This window comes from Eleginops maclovinus, chromosome 2 (assembly GCF_036324505.1).
Source record: "Eleginops maclovinus isolate JMC-PN-2008 ecotype Puerto Natales chromosome 2, JC_Emac_rtc_rv5, whole genome shotgun sequence".
Lineage (NCBI taxonomy): Eukaryota > Metazoa > Chordata > Actinopteri > Perciformes > Eleginopidae > Eleginops > Eleginops maclovinus.
This window is the reverse complement of record NC_086350.1, coordinates 3,510,773-3,535,582: the sequence shown is the minus strand read 5'-3', so window position 1 is coordinate 3,535,582 and position 24,810 is coordinate 3,510,773. Positions and strand designations below refer to the sequence as shown.

Below are 24,810 nucleotides of genomic sequence, written 5' to 3'. Positions count from 1 at the left end.
TAGTTATTGTCCATAGCAACACAGTGTATAATCATGTTTGACGGATTTATTTAATCTCTCAAATATAGTTTACCTTTTCCGTACTGCTTAGTATTTCACTCTGGTGTTTCTCGTACTGCTCCAGTTGGCGCTCCAGCTCCACCTCTCGCTGATCATGTGACAGCTGGTGTTCTTCCTGAAGCTAATCATGGCCAATAGAGAGATAACCTTGACATATTTATTGAATACAACAAATATACTGACACCCTTCCCTAGTTAAAAGCATCTTAAGAAGTGAGGCAGGGAAGTGTAGAAGTGTCTCACCCTGTGTTGCTGCACAACGTCCTCCTCCAGCGAGCGGATGTTTCGCTCCTGCTCCTCCACCAGCTTCTTCAGGTACCTGATCTCCTCCTTCTGTACCGCCAGCTCCCTGCCTTTCCTCAGCTCCTGCAGACGAGCGTCCTCCATCTTCTTGTGCCACTCAGTGACCTGTTGGAAGTGAAAGTGTTTTCCAGCAAATCCAGATTGTCTGTGGGAAAGATATATACATCTGCCGATCGACGACACTGACCTTCTGGGCTCCTTTCACGTCCTTCAGTGTAGCGATGAGCTCCTCCAGGCCTCGAAGTCTCAGCTCCAGTTCCTCCGCCCTGCCCTCCGCCCTCTTCCTCTCCTCCTCCGCCTTCCTCCTCTCCTCCTGAGCTGTGGCCCTGTCCTCCTGAAGGCTGAACATGGCCACTGAGAACTTCTCCTGCTGGGGGAGAGGTATCGCTCCGGCGAACTGCCTTCGTAGCGCCTGGATGGTCTGACGTAGGTGCTTGGAGCGGTTTCTGCTCTCCTGCCGGGCGAGGAACAGGGTGCGCTCGCTGCCGTCCAGCCGCTGCTCGGCGCGCAGCTTGTGGGCCTCCAGCTGCTGGAGGCGGGATGTGGCGGCCTCCAGCTTAGACAGAGCAGCCGACTCGCTCAGCTGCAGAGCCACGATGTGCTGGTGCAGCTTCGCTATCAGGGCCTTCTCATCGGACTGTGACTGAGGGACAGAGAGGACACCGTGAAGACACGCTAAAAGCATTTCTATATATATATATCTCTATATATCTATTTGAATTATAAAAATTAAAATAAAACGCAGAACGGCCAAAACATCCAACACAATGTAAAACATTTTAATAGAAAAATAGGAATAATCACTCCTTTCAATATCATAATGTATATAGCAATTGCAATATCCATTAGATTGAATTCAAAATGTTTCATCCTGACAGAGCATTGAACATGTGAAAGCAACCATAACTTAACTATGTTTTTTTCTGTATTTTATTAAAGCAAACGTCTGAACATTTTTCTGAATCTGTTTAAAATAACAAAAATGACTCAAATAAAGTCACCTTTAAGAAACCTGAGATGAATTCTCACACTGCGCAGTACCTCAAATCAAAATCCCATTTGATTTAATTGTGGATCAGACCGTTTACCGGAGTTTATCAGCCTCATAAAAGCTCCGAACATAACGAGCAACCATAAAATATCATTATGATTAACTAAACCAGAGAACATGACATACCTGGTAGTCCTGAATCTGTCTCCTCAGAGCTTCTACTTCATTCTCTCTGCTCTGCTGTCGGGCCTGCAGAGCAGACACCTGCATCACGGCCACATCTGACACCTCCTGCAGCCTGGGCAACAAAATCATTAACACATTAAATGACCACTTTTATATTTTTGCAGTGGTGGAAGAAGCACTCACTTAGAGTACAAAGAAACTGGCGTCAAAATATTCTTCAGAACCCAAAGTATAAATGGCCAATTTCAGCATCATATTTATATATCTTCATTGAGTTACTGGATAGTACTTATTATGACAGCTCTTAAAATGAAGCTTATTTGAATGACTTTGTATTTAAATACTATTATATTATATATATGTAAATATTGTTTATATGTTATACTGTTAGAATATTCCTATTTTTAGTTTTGCTAACTATTCTTCTTTCTGTGTCTTTGTATGCCCCAAATATACCAAAAAAATTCCTCGTATGTGTAAACCAACGTGACAATAAAACCGATTCTGATTCTGATGCTGGACCCTTTGATTTTATGTCAATGTTTGATTATTAGCTGATTGATCTTTTATATTAGCTAATCATCTATAAAGTGACTAAAGCAGCCAGAAAAACATAGTGGAGAAAGAATGAAGGAGTCCAAAATGTGATGGAATAGAATAAAGTAACATTAAAGTACCTCAAAGAAGTACAATACTTGAGTAAATGTACTTGATTTCATTCCAGCAGTGATGTTTTGAAGGTAGAAGGAGTGTAAATTGTGCACATTATAAGCAACAGCGTGACCAAATTATAAAACAAAGCAAAGAGAAGCTCAAGCAGAACAGAGAAGTGCTTCTGAGGACCGGAGTTCTTGATTACTTTGACCTTAAAAAACAACATTTATTTCCAAAGCCATTAAAGGATAGTGAGAGTAATCTGTAAGAAAACATATCCTTCATGATAAGAGGATAAATCATCAATCTTAAGGGTGGGACAGTGTCACACATACTTAGAAACCTCGATGCGGAGCTCCGCCTCGGCCTTCTCCAGCTCGCAGACCCTGGCTCTGTCGGCGTCGCTCGCAGCTCGACTGACGCTGTCTGCCAGCTCGTCTCTCAGCTCGCGCTCCACCCTCTGGGCCTCCACATTCATCTTGGTCAACTGGAGAAAAAACAGAGGCAACGTTGCGTGACAAGATCAGATGATAATGTTGGGGGAAAATGACCGTAACGGGTGAGAATCTGGCTCAGACTGAGTTTGATTGCCGTTCCTGGAGTCGTGAACGTGCTCTGCGTCGTTTTCCTTGGCCACGTACCTCGGCAAACTTGGACTCCAACTCCGAGTTGCGTTCCTCCACTTGCTTGAGGGACTTTCTCATGTGTTCGTACATTTTGTGGGCATGCTCGGCTCTCTGCCTCTCGTTCAACTCCTTCATCTCCAGAGTGGTGATGCGCCTCGCGGCTGATACCATCTCTTTGTTGGCCAGCGCCTTGTCCGCCTTATCCATGCTGGTTTCCCCTCCTGGTGTTAAGGGGAAAACACAATTAAGGGCCAGAATTTTGTATAAAGTTGGAATCCACAAACTAGGTTAACCCTGATGGTTTCAAGTGTTGTATAAAAGTGATCAAATATGGATTTCACACACATTTCCTCTCTCTTTTGGGTCTATTTTTTGCCAGATGTCCTGGTTTGAACTCGGTGAAACACAGGTTAAAACAAAGCTATGGCCATACCAGTTCTTAGCAGATCATTTTTTTAGATTTAAATACACAATTAGGGTAAGAATGTGATACACAGTTGGAATCCACAACTAGACTAACTCTCTGGTTAATCATCGGTTCAAGTTTTGTATAAAAGCAATAAAACAAGTAATGAACTGAAATGGTTTCATACTCATTTCCTCTCTCTCTTGGATCTATTTTATTGCCAGATGTCCAAATCTATGGCCGTACCAACTCTAAGCAGATCATTGTTTTTTAAATACAAGTCTTTTGATTGTAGCCATCATTGATACTAATCACAATGACATTTATCTCAATTAAAAAGGCTGTTTATTAAGACAGGCATGTGTTGACAGTGCTAGCCACAGACTAAATCATATGAAGCAATCAAAGTAAAGGTATCATGAAGACAGGCCGCAATGAAGAGATGTAAACAACGGCACCTTAGCCCAAGGCTGAGTCTAGCGGTGTGTCCACATCCCTGCACCTTTTATGTTTATAAAACCCATGGAGAGAACGAAGCTTATTAAAAAAAAAGAAGTCCTATAGTGGCACCCGTCATGTTGATTTATGCTGTGTTGATATAATTTTAATCAGAACCTAATTGCAGTGAGTCCCAGAATGCAGTAGGTACTTTGAAGCCTGGTTTTATAACACGGTACTGAACGAAACTGTTTACTGGCTTTGAGAAGGCAACCACAGAACTAATTATAATCAGTCATATTTGGTGATTTATTTTTTGGAAATAATTCTATTTTGTTTCTGATAATCTCAGTATTCTGAGTAAATACATTAACTGAGACTTTTTTCAGAATTTTGATTTTGATTTTGACAGACGGACGGACGGACGGATGAATGGATGGATGGATGGATGGATGGATGGGTGGATGGGTGGATGGGTGGGTGGGTGGGTGGGTGGATGGGTGGAGGATGGGTGGGTGGGTGGATGGATGGATGGGTGGGTGGATGGATGGATGGATGGATGGATGGATGGATGGATGGATGGATGGATGGGTGGATGGATGGATGGATGGGTGGGTGGATGGATGGGTGGGTGGATGGATGGATGGATGGGTGGATGGGTGGATGGATGGATGGATGGGTGGGTGGGTGGATGGATAGATGGATAGAAAGATGGATAGATAGATGGATGGGTGGGTGGATGGACGGATGGATGGATGGATGGATGGGTGGGTGGGTGGATGGGTGGATGGATGGGTGGATGGATGGATGGATGGATGGATGGATGGGTGGGTGGATGGGTGGATGGGTGGGTGGATGGGTGGATGGATGGGTGGATGGATGGATGGATGGATGGATGGATGGGTGGATGGGTGGATGGGTGGATGGATGGGTGGGTGGATGGATGGATGGGTGGATAGATAAGTACTTTATTGATCCTAATTTGGGATTTGTGTTGCGTTGCAGCAGCATAAAGACAAGTCATTCTACATTAGAGAAATCAAAAGACTAGACACAAACAATTCAAAATGTAAACTTCTCAATAGAAATAAAATAGCATTAAAAAAGTAGAAGATACACATGTCGGAATAAAAATGTACACAAAATACAAAGCAATAATAACTGTAATTGTACACTTTAGAGTTACTACTTCCATTAACGATACAGAGGATTAGGGCCACGTGTACATTTCTCTTTAAGGTTTGTCTAAACGTTTCGGTTTTTTTCAGAATTCCGACTTGAATAATCTAATAACCCAAAAAAAGTCACATGGCTCCAATCCTTTTCTAATCAGATCTGAGTACTTCTTCCACCTCTCTCCATTGTATACCTATAGTATTGACGTTGTCCCACGCTTGCTCCAAAGTGTTCAGTTTCTCCTTCGTGATCTCCAGCTCTTTGTTCACGGCTGAGATCTGCTCCCGAAAAGACTCATTCTCACCCTGAGAGACGACACAAACAATACGGCATGTTAAGTATACGGTTAACAGTTACAAATCAAAAAGTGTATAGTGGAGGTTTAGAGAAGGTGTGTGTGTAGTATTACCTCCAAATGTTCCAGGGTGCTGGTCCTCTGGATGAGGCGGCTGTCTCTCTGCAGCACGTCTCTGTATTTGACCGTTAGCTCCGTGTACTGCTTGTTGGCCTTCTCCAGCTCTGATGAGGGAACATTGTCATCCAAGGCCTTTTGTAATGCTGCTATCTTATAAGCAGCCATTTCCTGAAACAAAACCGAAGACAGAGCTGCTGTAGAGGATTGTATGGTGTTGATATTACAGATATAACTTTAACTGGGGACATTTAAAAGGGAGACACTACAGGTAATAACGGAAATAAATGTAACCGGTAGATAGAACACCATAGCATGAGGCGCTAACGTCGCTTCCGGTCAGAATTACGGCCCCGCCCACTTTCAGGAGGGAATCCTGCATCAGAGCGAAGCGGAGAATAATGGTTCCTTCACGTCTTAAAGCTCCCGAGTCAGATATTGCCGCTCAAACAACAAATAAACCCAGAGCTCCGGTTTCTTTACTTCCTCTCCAGAAAAAAGGAGAGTGAAACCAAGGATGTAATTCAGAAATCTCAGTTTCAGTTTTCAACATTAAAACGAATGATTGTTGTATTACATGTTCTCTGACATTTGAATATGCGAATAGGGCTTTCTATTGTCATACACTTTCTAATTTGCATTCAATTTCGGGACAGAATCGAACATTCAGACAAGAGGGAATTTGGATACCTATTCGGTAGACCTATTAGATCGAACATGTTCAGCGAGTGATATAAGAACAAAACTACTACTAACATCAGATCTATTGGCTGCTCACGTGGCTAATCATGAGTAAACAGTCACTGTGAGAAAACAGCCTTTAAAGGTGTGTGTTAATATAAGTGACTATAGGGAATAAACTTCACATCTCTACCTAATGTACTTTATATTACCATGAAACTTTTCCCTATTGATGGATTGATTACTTCCATTATTTTTCTGAAAACATTTGTAAAGAGACGAATAACTTATGTTGAATTTAAAATATATCCACCTATCAAGTACACAGATTAAAACACCAACCCTTCAGGTGTTTTCTTTTCACTAGTATGGGAGAAGACATGTTATGAAATCCAAACAGCCCCTTCTCTCAAATTTGACCAGTGCATGGAAAAACAGTTTCCCTCCCCGCTGTGTCTCGCCAAAGAAATTATAGTATTTGGCAATCTGGGAGAAATTCACATATGTTTTGGTCCATGTTTGCCTTAATAGCTTCATACATCTTAATACTTCCAATTAATTTGGAGTCAAAGACAAGCCATTAAAAAGGACTCCTGATGAAATCTTTGAGAGCTGTTGGACACCTTTTTACTTTATTACCCTAGAAATGACACATGGATAAAAACGTTATCTTTCTCTACCTTGTATCTCTGCAGGTAGCCCATCCTCTGGGTGACGGAGGCCTGCATGAGGCTGCTCTCGTCCTTCAGCCTGCCGTTCTCCTTGCGGAGGTGCTGCTCCTGCTCCAGCAGCGTGGTGTAGCGGCGCGTTAGTTTCTTCTCGTTGACCTTCAGGAGCGTCGACCTTCGGGACGCTTCGCTCAACTGTCTCCTGATTTCCTCTGGGTCCTTTTGAAGGGTGTCCAGCAGCTCCTGAGGGGTGAAAGGAAGTAGGATGGATTTCTTTTTGGGGGGGAAACCCAGCAGTGAAGCAAAGAAGATAATCGAATACAGTCAACATCAAAGCAGCGTTGTATGGCAATACTGGAAAAATAGGACTACCCACTGTCTGGTACATTTCACAGCTATTTGTCAAATCAAGTCAAATGTATTTAAAAATGCAGCATTGTACAGTTACCCTGACAATAAGACACACCTTTTTTTAAATTAGATATTAGTGCTTTTGTTTTTAATATGAATACTTGAATGGAAATACAGTTTTAGATGAATTTAAGGGTTTTTTTGTATTTAATACACATTTTATTATTAATATTCGGCTATTTTAGTCTCATTTCTTTTCAATTTCCTCCATGACATGTGACTCGATGGTTCAAAATCCATTGGACATTGTATAACCATTGCCAACAAATAAGACACACATGTTTTAATTAGATTTTAATATAAATACTTCAGCTTCTTTTGTTGATAAAAGATAACGCGCCACGTTATTTTATTATAGTTGTTTCTCTTTTCTTTATGAATAGTTTAAAACACATACGGACATCTTATATTTATAAATATTTGTTTAAAAGTGACTCAAAGTCAATGCAGCATTGTATTTCTGCAAAGGACCAAAAGGCACAATTGTTTTTAATTGTGTTTTAAAGCTTGTCCCTTTCTTTTGGAATATTTTAATCAGTATCCTGCATTTTTTCTGATGAAAAGTCCCAAAAAAGTTGAAAAGCTTTCATGTCATGTCAAAATCAATGCATCATTGTATCACTATGCTGGTCAAATAAGACACATGTGTTCTTAGGTTTTATATGAATTTTGTTATTTTAATTTAGCTGTTCCAGCATCCTTGGGCCTGCAATTCCTGGTATCAAAGCCATCGATTACCATTTTGTTTACAAAGTTTAATCACTCAAAACATGTGTGTGACATTATCTCCAACATGTGCAGACACCGACGGTTCAAAACCTCTGTCCTTCTCGCTGGGAGGCCTCACACTCTCTCTAGGGACTCGCTCATATTTTAAACTACAAGACGGAGTGAGTAGTCCCTCGTGTGTTTCACATTTATTAAGTGAGGAGAAGAAGTTGGACTGACACGCAGCAACAGGGATATAAAACATCTAGATAACATCTCGTCCCATATTGAAGTTCTGAGAATTACCCATCTTTGAACATCGGGGTGTACATGTGTCTTTGTGTGGGTTAATGAGAGGCAAATGTAAAGCGCTTGGGGACAGTCTGCTACAAAAATGAAGACCATCTTGCAACAATATGCAGTAACATTTCCCTGTCTGACTTACGTTGAAATCCTGGATTTTAACAGCGTCCACCTGCTTCTGCTCCTCCAGCTTGTTCTTCACCTCTGCAAATGTTTCTTTCTCCTTTTGCCACTCTGTCTTTTCACTGATCAAAAACACAGAACAATATTTAATGTTGCACGTACAAACCAACCTCTGAGAAACTAATCTGTGAACCAACCTGAGGTAGTCTTTATAGAGGAGCCCCTGTTGGTGGCTGACAACCGAAAACTTCTCTTTGTATTCCTCCAGCATTCCTGTGAGTTTCTCCAGGGTCTCCTCCTTGTTTTTGAGCTCCTAGTTAATATGTAACATAAAGGTTTGATTTATAGAGGACACATATTGTTGATTTACAGCTTTTCCCTTCAGAAGACAGTGGGACTGACCTGCAGGAGTCGAACAGCGTACTCGTTTAGGGAACTGATGACCGCTGTGCTCCCGGGCCCCAGGTCCTCGGGGAGGGTCAGGGGTTGAAGGATAGCTCCCCCGCCAGCAGACCTCCTTAACAATTCCATCTCACCTTCCAGCCGGCTCACCTGACAAGCACAGAGCGAGAAAATGAAAGGCAGTGACTTCAGCGTGACTGAAAAGGTCGTCAAATTCTTTACTTCTGAACCGGATTGATCCGGACGCACAGTCTGTCTTCTGTACGGGAACTAAAGGCATTATAGGGAGATGTTTATAAGGTTAACTCTGGAACCAGGGTATGTTCTAACAAAGATAATGTGAAACAGATGCAACAAATAAACAGATTCATAGAGAGCAAAATGAAACAAACAATGTAATAAAAAGGTCTAGGAATGGAAACACACAAACAACAAAGAGGAGTAGCAGAATAAAACTGGAGGACTTGGGAGATGAGTTGGGAGATCTGCCTTCAGAGAAATGATTCAATCTGAAACAAGGCTGTCTTCTCGAATAACAAATCCAAGAAGCAAGTTCCTGGCTGTCCTCAGGGAGCCGTCCTTCATCCGTTTGAATAATGAATGTGAACACACCGCTGAAAAGTTGTTTATCTCCTCTCTTGCACGAGCCACACATGTTGGAAGTAAGAGGAGAATTTCGGTTGGAGGAAATATTCCAGTCATACTTTCAGAGAGAAAAGGAATCCCAGGCATCGCCACCATTCTCTATAAACCTCTCTCACGATGTAAATTTGGCTTGTTAACTACTGTCATATCAAGACATTTACTGCGTCTATTTGTAAATAACACGGCAGTAAATATTGGGAGTTTGCCTGAATTAAAAATGGTTTATTATCCTCCTGACTTTGAGCAAACCATAATTATTAATATTTAAATGTGAGGCCAAACAATTGGACAATACTGCTTTGTTTTCTGCCAAAAGAAGGACTATAAACGCAACCCACCAGGCAAGTCGCAGTGAAATCAATGCCTGTCTAACATGTCTTGACTTTAATGTTTTATTCTATTAGACATGTGTGTCAAATGACCATAATAAGGGAAATTTATCCTGGCTAAAAACATGTTTTCTGAAGTAACAGTGAGCTGGAGCAACAAATCCTAATCATTCACACAGTAGACGTTTGACCCAAATCTGAAGAAATTCCCACAATGCACGTCCTGAGATTTGGCTTTTGAACAGTGGGATGGATGTTAGTTAACGCAGAGTTTTATTATTTGATCCAATCAGACATTTGTGGGAAAGTGAATTCCTGAGTTAGGGCCAAGAACATGTTTTGGAAGGACAAAGTGACTCTGACTTCCAAACATAAAATTTGAACCACTGATATTTCCGTAGAGAGTACATTTTCCCCAAATTTGAAGAAACTCCCATAATGCGTTACATGAGAATTCCACGTTCACACGAAAAGGAATTCACAACAACTTTAACCCCAAAAAGGCTTGAGTCCACTGGACGTTTGAGTCAAATTTTAAGGAATTTGCTTCAAGGCTTCCCTGACATATCGCATTTTGCATTTAAAGAAATTGGAAATTGGTTGCAGTTTACGTTAATGTCTGACCTTAAAGTCATTGGTTTTATCCATTTAGACATTTGTGTGAAATTGTGAAAGACAGCTACTGAGTTCTCAAACTGACCGTAACCACCAATGTCTAATAATTCATTTAGTGGATGACTCAAATCTGAAGCGATTCCAACATGCCTTCTCAAGGATGGGATGGAGTTTAAGTTACACTGACTTCGACCTTCAATCATCCAAATCTAAATCAGTTCATACTTGAGTCTACCGGACGTTTGGGCCAAATGTCAAGAAATTCCCTCAAGTGGTTCCTGGGATATTGCATTTTGCCTCCTCAAGGATTAGATGGATACGGTCATGGGTCATGATCACAATTGGAAACCCTGCCGAACAATCGTATTTGAACGTCATCGTTTCAAACTATAGAACATTTGTGTGAATTGTCATAATTAACAATAATTAACAACCTGATCCAAATATGGAGCAATTCCACGAATGGGATGGATGTTAGGTTTCAACGACTTTGACCCCCAAACTCTATTCAGTTTACGCCTCAGTCTACTGAACACTTGTGCCAAATGTTAAGAATTTCCCTCGAATCTTCCCTGAGGTATCGCATTTCCCCTCCAGAGGGATTAGATAGAGAAGTTCATGGATCAGGACTAAGGTTTGAATCCCTGCCTAACAGTTTGAAGCCTCAGCCAACCGGTCAAATTGCAGTGCACGGCCACGTCCGGCCCACAAGTCATCACTTTACAGTTTTTCTCTGGTAGAAATTTGGGGGAAATTCTCCTCGTTACCAAGTTAATTCAACCATCAAAATCAACTAAGTTGAATAAATCTTCCCGTAGTCGTTTCCCACAATGCATGTCCTAACTTTGACCAGCATTATTAATCTGTTCATGCTCGAGTCCACTGGACGATTGTGCCAAATTTGAAGAAAGTCCCTCGAGGGTTTCCTGAGGTATCGCATTTTGCCTCCAGGAAGATTAGATAGAAAAGTGAATGGATCAGGATTAAAATTGGAAATACCGCCTCAAGTCGAGGGACGGTTTACCCTAAGGTCCTAACAAAATGTCGTGGCTTTATCCTATAAGACGTTTCGGCATCGTCAAAGGATTAGGTTTTAGCCAAAGCCGTGTTTTCTGAGGACACAGCGACCTTGACATTTGAACGCAAAACTCTTATCAGTCCACCCTTGAGTCCAAGTGAGTGTTTGTGCCAAAGATTTGAAGAAATTCCCTCGATGCATTCCTGAGATATCGTGTCATGAGAATGGGATGGATGGATAATCATAAAAAAACAACTATCATGTTGTTTGTCATTATCAGTCAACAGCATCCCTCTTTATCTTGACATATCAAAATATGGCTGTACCTTTTCTTTGGCTCCAGCGAGCTGACTGAAACGGCCGGTTGCTTCCTCCCGGGCCAACTTCAACTCCTGCCTCAGTTCTTCATTTCTCCCCAACAGCTGCTGGATTTGGGACGCGAGGTTGTGGGCGGACTCAGGCTGCCCGCTCACGTTGCTGACATCCATAACCTGTGATATGTGGAGCGGGCAAAGTCAAAAGGACATGGAAACAAACCCAAAAAAACATTTTAAAAAATGATTATTTGAGATGTTGCTTATCTTTCAGTGTAATGGGCCAACCGATAATCTCTTTATTGAACATCTGCCATCACTTAATCACTGCTAACAGTCAGGAAACCATTAACTCTACTATATATCAGGTTCTTTTTCATATGATCCTTGCAGGTAGTACTCTTAGAAATCACAATATGGACAGTAGCAATGTTCCATTTGCAGTAAGAGCCATATTTTGGCCAAATATGTCAAAAATATCTAAATTGATTATTGTGGTTCTGCAGAAAAGTCCAGGCATACACACGGTGTTTTATAGACTAAATTAAAACTACTTGTTTAGGATATATTCTCCTAAACATGGAGAAGCAGCGTTCAGTTATTATATTCCAACTATTTGGAACAAACTCTGTCTGCAGGAGCTTTTGAATCCAGGCTGAAGACTTTTCTTTTTATCACTGTAACTTTTATTCATGTTTTGGGTTTTTTAATCTTTGCTTAATAATGTCTTTCATTTATGTAAAGCACTTTGAATTGCGTCGTGCTGAAAGGTGCTATATAAATAAACTTGGAAAAAAAAAAGTCATGCCACAACCGCAGCCCTACTTCCTCCTCTGCTCATTATGTCTGATGCTGAGCCCAGTAGTGTAAAAAAAAGCATCATCCTCCTCTCTCAAATTCTACTTACTTTAAGTCTTTTAAATGCCGGATGATTCCAGAGCACAATCCCTGGAAAGTGTGACAACTCTCAACCTTTCTTTTTGTTTGGTAAGTTGCTATGTGACAAGCCATCTGCCTCATCAACTGACACAAACAGCAAGACATCGAGCAGGAATAAAGCCCATTGTTTTCAGCGTAGCAGATTAAATCACAGCTCAAACTGAGACTGGAAACTACTCACGGACAATCACGTGATCACGGTCTAAAACCTTAGTAATTTAGGAGCATTTTGAATGCATCTGGCTACGCAATATGATCTAAATTCACACTCAAAGTAACACTGGTGCTTTTATCTCACACTGCAACATCTTTTTCTCCTAGCATCACTTCATCTTCTTCATCTCATTGCAAAAGCACCTTTCAATTGTTTTCTAAATTCTGTTTTGTTGACCAACAAAATAAGCCTTTTGTTTTTAGTCGGCTTTAAATGGGAATCCAAGAACATTGGGGCGTGTGTGAGAAGTAGATTTTTCTTTTCTTAAGCATCTTACATCTTAGGCAAGGAGACCTGCTCAGGATGTACTCTGTGGCTCTGCTCCACAACTGTATGATTCAAAACAGATTGATGGGGAAAAATCAAGACATGATTGCTCGATGTTTTTTTGTAACGTCCATGTTTTATGTTCTATTCGAGAAGGACACTCCTGCAAAACAACTCTTGATTTTTAGTGACTTAAATAAACCTGTATTCTAAATGCAGTTATAAAGATAGTAGGATCAAAACCATGGAGCAAGTAGTCCGTGTGTGGCTTGAGATGGGAGACAAACCTTAGCTAACTTCTCCAGACCAGAGATGTCGATGGCAGCTTCAGAAGGAGCGTTCTCTCGATTATTCCTCATTGCTTGGAGGACGTCTCTCAGCGCAGCCTCCAGGTCTCCTTTCTCTTTTGACAGCTCTTCAACTATGGGTTAAAACAAAGCACAAAACCACATCTGTGACACTGATGCATTTCTTTAAAATAAAAGTCGTATGTTGTGAAAAGCTGCACTAACTACAGGACATTATTCTCTTCTATTAAGGGTTGAGAGACAGGTGTACAGTGTTAATGTCCATGTGTACTTACGCTTCATGTTGAACTGCGTCTTCTGGAGTTTTAGCTCTCTCTCCTTGTTGCTCAGTTCCTTTTCTAGGTACTCATTCTGCAAATAACGGTTTGTCAAAGGCTAACAAAGAAAACCTTTATAGCTGAAGGTGCAACACGTGTTTTTTTTTCCTGAAAAATAAAAATATAGTATGAGGCGCTAACGTCAAAATTAAGCCCCGCCCACTTTCAGGTGAAAAGCCTGCATTAGACCAAAGCTGAAAATAATAGTGTCTTCATGTCTTAAAGCTGCTGAGTCACATATTGCACCTCAAACAACAAATAAATCCAGAGGTTTCTTTACTTCCTCTCCAGAAAAAAGGAGAGTAAAAGAAAGGATCAGAAATCTCAGTCTCAGTGTCAGCCTGCTGCCTGCCACTCGTCCCCCGGCAGACCCACCGGACATCCATCCCCTATTTATCCTCTGTAAGCTGTCTCTGCCGTCTGACCAGACATCTGACTCCATCTCCATATCTCTGGACTCATTAAACCCTTTCTGACCAGCAGAGAGATTGTTTCCTGGCATCACTTTAACATTTTAGGGGGGAAATCTGCATTTTTTTTTTAATAATCGTGTTTTTAGAATCTGACTTAATACAAAGGGCATGGATTAAATGTATTTTTCCATTCTGCTACATTTACTTGTGATGTTTTTTGTCAGTACTCAACACAATATGCCGTGTTGCTTTCTTTACGATTGAAAGTAAGATATGTAAATAAGCGTGTAATCATTTCATTTCATGGCGTCCTTCTGACATTCTTGATATAGAGCAGACCACCCTGGATAACTGATGATCAGATAAAATGAAATGCTAAATACAAACAGTTGTGGATAAAATGACAACCTATAGTTCTGTGGGAAAGCCATTAGCTCCAACGCTGAATTAACCCTTTAGCAGGAAATAGCTTCTCTTTAAAAGCACGTGGGCTTGACTGAATTTGACATGTGAGAAACGACGTGATTGGTTCCAGGCTTACTTTGTGTCTGATCTCTTCATCTGAGCGAGTGCTGCTCGGTTTGAGAGGCAGCTGTTCACTCCTGCTGGACCGGGAGTCCTCCTCCTGCAGCAGGCTGGACCCCGGGACGCCTATAGAAAGAACCGAGTGTTACTTACACTTTAGAAACAGTGCAATGTGTGCATAGAATCAATCTGTTTATCACTTTTAAGAAGGGGGAAACAACCTCTTAAAGACTGGTTGGTTGTTTTGTAGATTGTTCTGGTTTTATTTACCATCATTTTGAGTCATGTCCTCCCTCGAGCTCTTTCTAATCTATCCAAATATTAAATAATGTCATATTTTAACACATTTAAGGTTGAAATCATGTGCAAATAAAGCCACATCATGATGAGACACACTACAATGGTTTCAAAGAAAATGTTTCATACACATACTTTGCAGATTAATGAATAAAGGATGTTCTTTTCTAAACTTATACTGGGTATTTTTCCCAAGATGCTTAGGAAAAATCATGAATTGCAATCACTTGCACTCCAGAAACTAGAGATCAGACAAATAGAAACCCCCCACACTATCCACTCTGATACAGCATCTCATCTGAAGACAGGGAGCTATGTGACATGGCTGTTTGTTGACTACAGTTCAGCATCAAACACCACAGCTCCCTCATTAAAAGCTCAAGGACGGAGGATTGGACGGCTGACTTCCTGGCCCTAGGTAGTGAGGGTAATTCCAAACCGACCCCTGCAACTTCCTACTACCAATTTGCACATTAGCTGGAAGGTTTCGCCTCATTAAGTTTTGTTCCAAACCAACTAGTGGGGAGTGGGAGTGATTAAACCCTCCGTCTGCATCTGTCCTGACTTGACCCGCTGTACTGCCTGACCATAAGCAACGCTGTTTGTGTCATGAAACAGAAAACTGAGGAAAATAAGATTAACATTTAAATTGTGATGCACATAAACCATTTTAAGCTTACATTATATATTCCTTTAACTAAAGGATCATATATACCTGTGTCGAGTCTAGAAAACTGTTCATTTGATTGTGCAATTGTTTTATATTGACAGGGACTGTTGCACAAAGCAAGCAGCTCATAAAGATCAGATCTAAAAAAAACAGTAAGGCCACATAGAGACCAAGTTTTATAATAATAAAGTATTCTGCCGGAGTTCCTGCTGAAGCTTGCTGCTGTATTTGAACCCTAAAAAGGAGGAGCCCCCTTCAGCTGAGAGTGTGACTATGTATGAAGATCACTCATTCACAGAGTGGGAGGGTGTAAGGGTCGGTTTGGAATTGGCCTCTAGTGTAACTTCATAATCAATTCCATTCTTCATTTTCTGACGACATGACCGTGGTTGTGATAACAGATAACATGCTTTAGGGGTATCCCCTTCAATATGAGGTCATTTATAACCTGAAGTGACATATCAACTGAGTGACATACAAACTGAGTGATATACAAACTGAGTGACATACAAACTGAGTGATATACAAACTGAGTGACATACAAACTGAGTGATATCTAAAAAAAAAGGCAATACAATAATAGCCTTTAAAACAGTTCCATGAGTTTTGCGTCACCTCTTTCCTTCACGATGCGCCGTATTTGTTTCTTCAGCTCCAGCCTCTCCTCTTCCAGCCGTTCAATCTGGAATGAAATGAAGCATTTGGGGCGGGGGGTTGTTGTGGTAATAAAAGCAGTTACTGTAACATTAAGTAATCCCTCTTTACCTCTTTGGTGAGGACTTGATTTTCTGCCTTGTACTGTCGCTGTCTTAGATCTTTGGCTCGCCTGAACTGAGTCAGATCTACTTCCTGTTTTGGCTCCAGACCTTGGGATTTAAGAAAAGAAAACAGAGCAAACAAAAGTAAAATGAATGTTTCCATGTTGGTCAGTGTCTTCATAGATGAAAAGATGGGGAAAAGATAGGTTTTTTGGAAGAACTGACCCAGTTTTTCTCGGAAATCCTCGTTTTCGTCCATGAGGTCATTGATTCTCATCTCAAGCTGGTTGATCTCTTTGGTCATGGCCTCTGCCTCAAGATCTCTCACTCTAATTTGATATTTACACTCTTTGATCTCCGCAATGGCTGCTTCCAGGCCGTAAATGCCCTGTAAGAAAAAAACAGAACGTTGATGATTACTCTTCCTTTTAGAAGCATGGCGTGGCCCTTTTTTTTTTCCTGTATGCTTTTTTTCTGTCAATTATGATGTGATCAGACACGGTGGGAAACAAACACTTAGCTTGTAGACCCAAAAAGCACGCTGATCACACCATAGTCACATCGATGTCTATTTGAGGCGATGGTGGACAAAAAAAAAAAACTTTCCCTTCTTGGAATTTGAGTTGTGACGCATTCGTTTTGGATGTTTAAAACGTTGAGGTAAAAAAGAAGAGACTTACAGACTCATACTGACTCAATCGGTTCGAAGCCTCAATGAGTGCTTTGTCTTTTTCCTCAGCATCAGCCTCTGCGAGCTTTACAGCCCGCTCTGCTTCCGCCACTCTTGCGTCTGCAGCCTCCAGCTTGGACTTCAGCTCTTCCATCTTCCTCTGAGTTACAGCCGATGGTAGGCCTTGAAAAAAAGAAAAGAATAAGTGAATATTTTTTTCGACTACAGACCAAAGTGACCACCTGCCCGTTCCCCTCATCAAAGCAAAGTCATCTAAAATACTCAACATCTGTATAGTATGTTTAAAAGACAACAGCAATGAATGCTAACAATGAACAGATACAGGAGAAGATTAATGACTGGATTGGCAGGTTGGCTCCACTCCCTCCTGAGGCAAACGACTTGCTTTGGCTTCAAAAAGCTTTATTGCTGCCGGCTACGGGCCAGAGCGACCTTCTTCAAAGCAGTGAGACTGAACCAAACACTAAAGCTGTGAGCTGTAAAACCCAAAAAGTGAAGTGAGGGGCTAAGAGGCGGCGTGGAGGTCAGAGCCATTACTCACAGGGGGCTTGTACCCTGTCATTTTTACATCACTGCATAGCCACCACGGCCCACGGTAGACCAGCTCACACAAACAGACTGTAATATCCCTGATGTGCGACACCACTGCTCATGTGCAATAAACACTCATGAACATTACGCTTTATTGTCTTTTTCTCAATTGAATTACAGTTTGTTAACATCACCATCTTCCTCACTATTTTTACACGGTGACTTTGTACTTGTTTCTTTGCCACGGTGTACTTGTTTTGTCTGTCTATTAATTTTGCTGTAGTCTGCTGTTTTAATGCCAGAAATGTCACAATTGCAGCACAAATAAAGGATATCCTATTCTGATTCTAAATCAGAATCTAAGTCTCTAAGTGGTTGATAAAGGCCAGCTAACCAATCAGAGCAGCTCTGGTTTCAGACAGAGGGTGAAAAGAGGTGCTGCAGGACAGGCAGTATGAGAAAGATAAAGAGCTTTTTGAACATTAAAGCGTGGAGACATGTCACAGGAGAGACACTAAATAAGGTTTAGGCCTGCAATGAGTCAGAGAAGTTACATGATTATATATTTGACCTACGCATTGTAATAAATCAAGCTGCTTTGGGGCACTTTGAGTGGGCATTCCATGTGCTTCTCCTTTAAGTTGGGAAGTGTTTAGTTAGGGATCCTAAGCGGGGATACACCCACCTCTGTCTTTCTTCGTGGACGTCTTTAGATCCTCGATGAGCAGGGTGTGCTTCTCCATCTCCCCCGTGTACTGCTCCACCTGCTCGCCCAATATCTTGATTTGATTATCCCTCTCTTGGACGGCCTTTAAGAAAAAATCCCCAACAATTTTAAATGACGAGAACGTACAGTATGTGTAAGACAGATCGCAGCTGGAGCATTATCTGCACTTTCATCTTTAAAGGAACAGTTATGAAATGAAAGGGAGGCTGAGGTTAAGAGGCACAGGACAGAGGAAACTTACAGTGCAGAGCTCATATATGACCTGGCCCGCAGCCCAGAGAGATGGAAGGGAGGACAGGTTTATAGAGCATGCCGAGGCGAAGAGAGAAAGCACGAAAGAGCACAAAATGACAAATAGATGGAAGAACATGAAGTGACAGTCCACTCAGGACTGCCCTGCTTTCGAAGGACACACATTAAGGAATGTTCTTTCCAAACTGCAGTAAACTTTTAAATGCAGGCTCTGGAAAAACTCCGAACCCTCATTTCAAAGCTATTCAGACATATAGACACATCATTTGATACGGCTTTCCCAGGAAGAATATAAATCCTTATGCATTAGGGTGCCATAACTTTGATATATATATAAACAATTACAGTAATTACACTCTAGTTTTGATCCTATCTTCCCCATCAATAACACATTTTTGCACGGTGCTCCAGAATCTGACTACATGAATGATGATGTTTTGGGACAGACCTGCTGCAAGGCGATGATGTTGCTTTTGTCCATGTCCATCTGGGCGGAGCGCAGTTTCTCCCTCAGATCCCGGATCATCTGCTGGTACACCACAATTTCATCGTCCTTCCCAGAGAGCACTCTCTGTGTGGGAGAGAAAGATCCAGTTAGGCTCATGGAACACCCGTATTGATCCTGGGGAACAGTTTGACAAATATCTGCCATGTGGAATTGTTTATTTTCTATGTTTTTGGGCCACAGGAGACAGGGTTGAGACGGGAAGACAACTGTTCCCGTGACAGATTCGACCCCGGGTCATCTGCTTAAGGAACAAGCCTCAGTATATAGGACACCAGCTCTACCAATTGAGCTTAATGGCGTCCCAATTTATATATTTTCTTATGTACATACTTATTATTTGCTATTATTGGCTCCTTCGATATTTTCACATGTTCACTTACTGCTTATTATTTTGCCCTGTAGTCATGTGATTTTATCCTCCACCCCTCAGACTGTAAGCACCATATACATGATGATGGTGACTTCTTTAGCGTCTCGTTACTTTTAACATATATTAATGACCACACAGTTATTTTCCACATTTATTTGTCTTGTATATTTACATTTTATAGAGTAAATATGTACAATAACATTTCATTTCATTATTGCAGTGCATTGTTATTGCTGCTACCTCTTCTTTCATCACTGCTTTTATAGACTGCGTGCCTATTTTTATTACGGCAGTGAGATTTGCTGGTAAAGTTTTGCTTGTATAATGACAATAACGATATTCTGATTTAATTTATTTGTACTCGCCTCTTTATTGAATATGTCAGTCTACTATTTGTGCCTTTTATCTGCACTTTTCCCTTTGCTGTGACTATGTAAATGTCCTTGCTGCGGGACAAATAACTGGATATCTAACTCTGATTCTGATCTGACCTCGATAACGTTGGTAAAAAGGCGTAATAATTTGCATATTTACAGGATTATTAGTTGCTTGAAACCAGCAAGGTGTGGAGGATCAACAGCAAGGAAACACTGACACAGAATCATTATTCTAGATATGATGCTGTGTACCATATCATAAATTGAGGAGCCAATGGTCCATTCCCAGAGCATCACAATATCCCGGGAGTAAAGGTAATAGACGGATAAAGGTAATCCCAAATACCTAAAGGCAGACGCATTTCAACTGTTGCACACTATACCATCATATCCACTTTCATAGTTGTAGATATTTTCTTGAAACCCACCTTCCACTCCTCCACTTTAGCATTGACGGCTGCCATGATGGGGTCGTCCTCTTCATTCATGTTATGGATCTTATCGGTCAGCTCTCTGACCTGCACAACGAACACACACTCCATAATAAATACCTTGCAGTAATAAGATAGACGGTGTAGGTTAACATGTCAGCATTAAAATGTACATTTAACAAACCACACCCAGCTGCAGTTATAACATTTATTAAAAAGACACAGTGTGTCATGTTTCCTGATAGTAGTGCATGTTCCTCTGCATCTCATTGTGGCATTTACAAGATTCCAGAGTGCCCGATAACATCTTGGTTCACATTTAATCAGTGCACCTGTACACAAGTCTTCAGTTTGTGCGTTGCAGGCTCGTGATTTATTACCCTGAAGCCCATTTGTCTGAGAGTCATGACGGTAAACAGTACGAGCAGCCTGTGATAGATGTCGAACATTTCCAGTAAACCATATCCACATGATCTGACCTGACCCATCCCAACAGGACTATTGGGCGGAGATTTTTACAACTATTTGGAATTAATTTGGGCCCAAGTCTGTCCAAGTATCGCCTTTTTACCTTCCCTCCCTTCACCCACTGACAGCTTTTACAACCCTTCTGGCTACATGGTTCTGTAATTAATAAATAGTATAAATGTGAAGCTACTCACTGGAAAGGAGACATCATTTTTTATTTATTTGTAAATGTTAAAGGTCTGAAGAGGCTAAAATTCCCACACACACTCCCCCCCCTTGCCTGTCATAAGGACATCACCATGTCACACTCACGCTTCTATTGGCTAGCGCTCTAACACATTGTACGTGATAGGCTAAGGGGCGGGACTTCTCTAAGCGGTTGACAAATCACAACAGAACTGGCCAGCTAGCCAATCAGAGCAGACAGGGCTCTGGTTTCAGACAGAGGGTGAAAGAGGTGCTGCAGCACAGGCAGTATGAGAAACATAAAGAGCTTTCTGAACATTAAAGCATGGAGACATGTCCCAGGAGAGACACTAAATACTAATATGAGCATGATAGTGCCGCTCTGACTTAGCAAAGAACAGGCTTTCCAAGGAAATGCATTTTAGGAGACACATGGGGATAAATGTCCCTATTTCTCCAAAAGTGTTGCCCTTTGGAGGGGTGTCAGCTATTTTTTTTGCTCTGGTTTTGGGCAATACTTGGCTTGTTAGTATTTACACTCTTCACAGTGAAGATTTGCTTTCTTACTTTTGATAAACCCTCTGACAAACAAACCCAATTTAACAAGTCTTTAAAACACACCTTTTTCATCAGCGCTGCGTGGTTTGAAAGTGAGTTTATGAGCAGTGATTGACACTAAGAACTCCTTGGCTGTGATTGGTTGTTTTCCATGGAGTGAGCTTAAATCCGGTAGAGGCAATAAAGAGCATTCGGAGAAGGCAGAGGAAGATTATCAGCCTCATGCACGACCATCAGGATAAAGGGAAAGCTTCAGCACAGTTTTTACTTAAAGCTCCACCTGCAGCTCTAAGCTTGAGTAAACAATACGTAGTTTATTAAATTTGATCTCTACCTGCAGCTTTGCATGATCCCTCTCTTTCCGGAGCTGGTCCATGATGGAGTCGGTCTGCTGCACAACAATCTTCATCTTGTTGTACTCGTCCGTCATCTTCTCCATCTCCCTCACCGACTCCTCCAGACTTTTCTGCATCTGCTCGTTCTGCGTCTTCAGGTGTAGGTTTTCATCTTCCGCTCGCTAATGGACATAAAATAATACAATACATTTGTGGTAAACACATTTAACAGATGAAGAGGAAAGGTAGATGAAGGATTGGAAACAGCCCTGACGTTGCTTGTTTGCAGCACTTTAAACACCTTTTCGTCATCAAGGGTAGTTATTTCAAAGACTGCTGTTGCCAGACTTTCAAAAATAATGGTCTGTTTACATAATCCCCACATGGTTGAATCGACCAATAGATTTCTAGGAACCTGCAGGTCTTCCAGGCACTGGTAGAGCTGTCGGTTGGCCAGGTTGAGCTTCCTCTGCGTCTCAGCGTTCTCGTCTCTGGACGGGGACGGCACCTTCTGCTCCAGCTCCCCGCGGTAGAAGTCCACGTCCTGCAGGAGCTGCTCATTCTGAGTGGTGCATAGAGGACCAGAATTAGAACAGAGAAAGAACTGGATCTCATTCAACTTAAAACACTGTATTTGATGAAAGACAACTGATTTATGCTTTGGTCTGAAACTGTCACTTGGGAATTAGATTATTTGACTAACGAGTTAATTGATATTCAACAATTTTGACTATAAATCATACATTTAAGGATTTTGGGACGTGGGAACCTGTAATAGGTATATTTCCTCACACTTTATAGGCTAATTAAACTACAAAAGAAGGGAATATTTGCCAGATTAATAGATAACACTGTTAATAACTGAAGATAGTGCCGATCAATGTCCAATTTCTGTTCAAATAAATCTATAACAACCCCGTGTCTGTGGGATCATTTGTAAAAACAGCTTCATCTGTAGTAGATCTTTTGTGAGATTTTCTGCAGCATCCTCTTCATCCCCTGTGGGAGTATTTCAGCCCTTTCCCTCCAGACCGAGATTTAGACATCCAGTCCAGGTCTAACAGGCTGAATAAATACTTGAATTCTCAGGCGACCAAATGCTCAACTGATGATTTGTCTCTCATTGAACTACCTTGGGGTGCAATGAGGATTTGAGCCATGGCACACTCTTGTTTCCTGTCATCACTTGATGTATTTTGGTACGTTTTCTGTACTAGAGTCTGTGTACTGACATTTCAAATCGAAGATATACTGTATTTCCCCTCGGAAATGAAGGTAATGTTGTAGTTGAGACAAGTTATCTACACTCTACTACCACTAATCTACCACATCACTTTACTCTGGAACTCTGGGAAACTGCACTATTCATTCATAGATATAGTACACTTCATTTATACACCCAGGACTAAAAAATACACTACCTAATGCTGATTTATATCCTGCTTACCTGATACCTTCCTCTCTGGTCTGTATGCAAGTTATGATTTACTTGTTTATCGAACTCTCTCTTACCTTTGGTGTGTTACTTGTAGGTTTAGCTACAGCAAACTAACCATTTAGCAGCAGTAATACATGAGCAACAGGTGAATGTAGATACCTGTACTCCACATTCTAGCTCAGTTGAAGTATAAAACTATAAACACTAACACTATCGGACTGACGCTTATTCTGAATAACTGTAATCTAATTGGACTTCACTATCTCCATGACTTACCTTCTTCTTATGCTTTTTTATCTACGCCAATGGAGTAGGAGATGAAAAGAGACGATGAATAGCAAGAAAGCATTTATGAGGAGAAAAATGCCAGAGCTCACAAATTAAAGTTATATATGAAGTAAGAAAAGACGATGGACTGAGTGATGGAGTAAATGGATGAAACAGCACAAGTCAGGATCTGTATCATGTCGTGCCAGCAGTCACATACCTCTCTCTTTAGTTTCTTGACCTCATCCTCAGCCTCCTCTGCTCGCACAAGCAACTACAAAAAAAAAAAACAGAACAGTGGATAAAAATGCAGAAACACTGAGAACATTTAGCATCACCAGATTTATAACAAACACCAAAGCAGCCGCAAAGTGAGGCGAGCTGCCACGCAACGATGAAAAGCTGCGAACTCAGCGACCTGGGCCTTTCGATTTGGGCCTAACTTCAGGATAGGGATATTTTGATGGTGAAGGCAAATCGTGGAAAGAGTTTCTGCAGACAATCAGCAAAAAGATCCCCGGCCTTAATCAAATAAACACGCCTCCTGGCCACAGTTAGATATAGTTATTGAGGCGAGACGCACGTGCACTTGGCCATAGCCTAGTTCCAGCCGTTTATCAGTGACAGTATTTTATTATACTTATCGATTATTTATCTTCATAGTCAACTGTATATATATATCTTTCCTCTAATGCCAGTTTATTTCTATTTCTTCTTTAGAGTTCTTAATTTCCACTTATGTGCTCTGCCTTGTATTGTATTATGCTGCTGCAACACAAACATTCCCAGTTTGTGATTAATAAAGTAACTCTTGTCTTATTATGACATTATTTATACATTTTCTGTATTCACTCTTCAACATTCAATGACGTTATTTTTTTCTGTAATTCTGTTATGATTATTTAATCAGTGGAATGTGACTAGAAGCCGAAAACGTTAAATATAATTAGTGAAACTAAAGATAATTAGTCAAATATCCCACAAAATTACACGAGTATATCAAAACATACGCCGTTTAATAAAAACTGGTTCCAGTCTTCTATTTATTTTATTACTCTATCATTTCCATATGACTACATTTGTAATAATATTATTAACATATATTACTCTATCCAATCATTTAAAATTCCATTTAGTTGAAAAAAATATGTTTTATTAAAACAAATATTCATAACAAACTGGAAAAAGCAAAGTATGGCTTTTCAATGGATGTACAATAGTAGTGAGGGAAAGGAATCACCAGGTGTTTCTCTTCTGTAACTGTACTTCCCATTGATGTGCAAAATGTATTTTTTTATGTGCCATGTGTCTTCAATACAAATATAAATAATACACATCAATAAAACTCACTTTTTCCATGAGCAACATGGGAGAACAATAATTATCTTGTTCTTTAAATTAAATACCAGCACAATGTCTTTCTAATGAGCTGTTATCTGTAGGTCATCCAAGGACTGAATACTTAATCCAAAACCCCATGCTGTGTGTTGGAAT

At 40.9% G+C, this 24,810-nt stretch overlaps 1 protein-coding gene across 3 annotated transcripts in view; it reads right to left on the bottom strand.

Moving 5' to 3' along the window:
* cep290 (centrosomal protein 290) overlaps positions 1-24,810 on the bottom strand; it is a 45,649-nt gene that overhangs the window by 18,361 nt on the left and 2,478 nt on the right. For 2 of the 3 annotated variants that reach the window (XM_063911988.1, XM_063911996.1), the window contains exons 6-31: positions 23,537-23,590; positions 22,027-22,173; positions 21,611-21,793; positions 20,062-20,151; positions 18,827-18,949; positions 18,085-18,208; positions 16,858-17,030; positions 16,403-16,565; positions 16,185-16,285; positions 16,035-16,101; positions 14,469-14,578; positions 13,473-13,548; positions 13,177-13,310; positions 11,482-11,646; positions 8,549-8,698; positions 8,344-8,459; positions 8,166-8,268; positions 6,614-6,844; positions 5,250-5,423; positions 5,034-5,145; positions 2,836-3,041; positions 2,530-2,681; positions 1,541-1,652; positions 551-1,006; positions 304-468; positions 74-181 (exon numbers count right to left, since the gene is read on the bottom strand). In XM_063911988.1, coding sequence (XP_063768058.1) covers positions 74-181; positions 304-468; positions 551-1,006; positions 1,541-1,652; positions 2,530-2,681; positions 2,836-3,041; positions 5,034-5,145; positions 5,250-5,423; positions 6,614-6,844; positions 8,166-8,268; positions 8,344-8,459; positions 8,549-8,698; positions 11,482-11,646; positions 13,177-13,310; positions 13,473-13,548; positions 14,469-14,578; positions 16,035-16,101; positions 16,185-16,285; positions 16,403-16,565; positions 16,858-17,030; positions 18,085-18,208; positions 18,827-18,949; positions 20,062-20,151; positions 21,611-21,793; positions 22,027-22,173; positions 23,537-23,590 — 3,795 coding nt within the window. Of the gene's footprint in view, positions 1-73; positions 182-303; positions 469-550; positions 1,007-1,540; positions 1,653-2,529; positions 2,682-2,835; positions 3,042-5,033; positions 5,146-5,249; positions 5,424-6,613; positions 6,845-8,165; positions 8,269-8,343; positions 8,460-8,548; positions 8,699-11,481; positions 11,647-13,176; positions 13,311-13,472; positions 13,549-14,468; positions 14,579-16,034; positions 16,102-16,184; positions 16,286-16,402; positions 16,566-16,857; positions 17,031-18,084; positions 18,209-18,826; positions 18,950-20,061; positions 20,152-21,610; positions 21,794-22,026; positions 22,174-23,325; positions 23,347-23,536; positions 23,591-24,810 lie in introns of all 3 variants that reach the window. The other variant, XM_063911981.1, reaches the window with a different exon arrangement.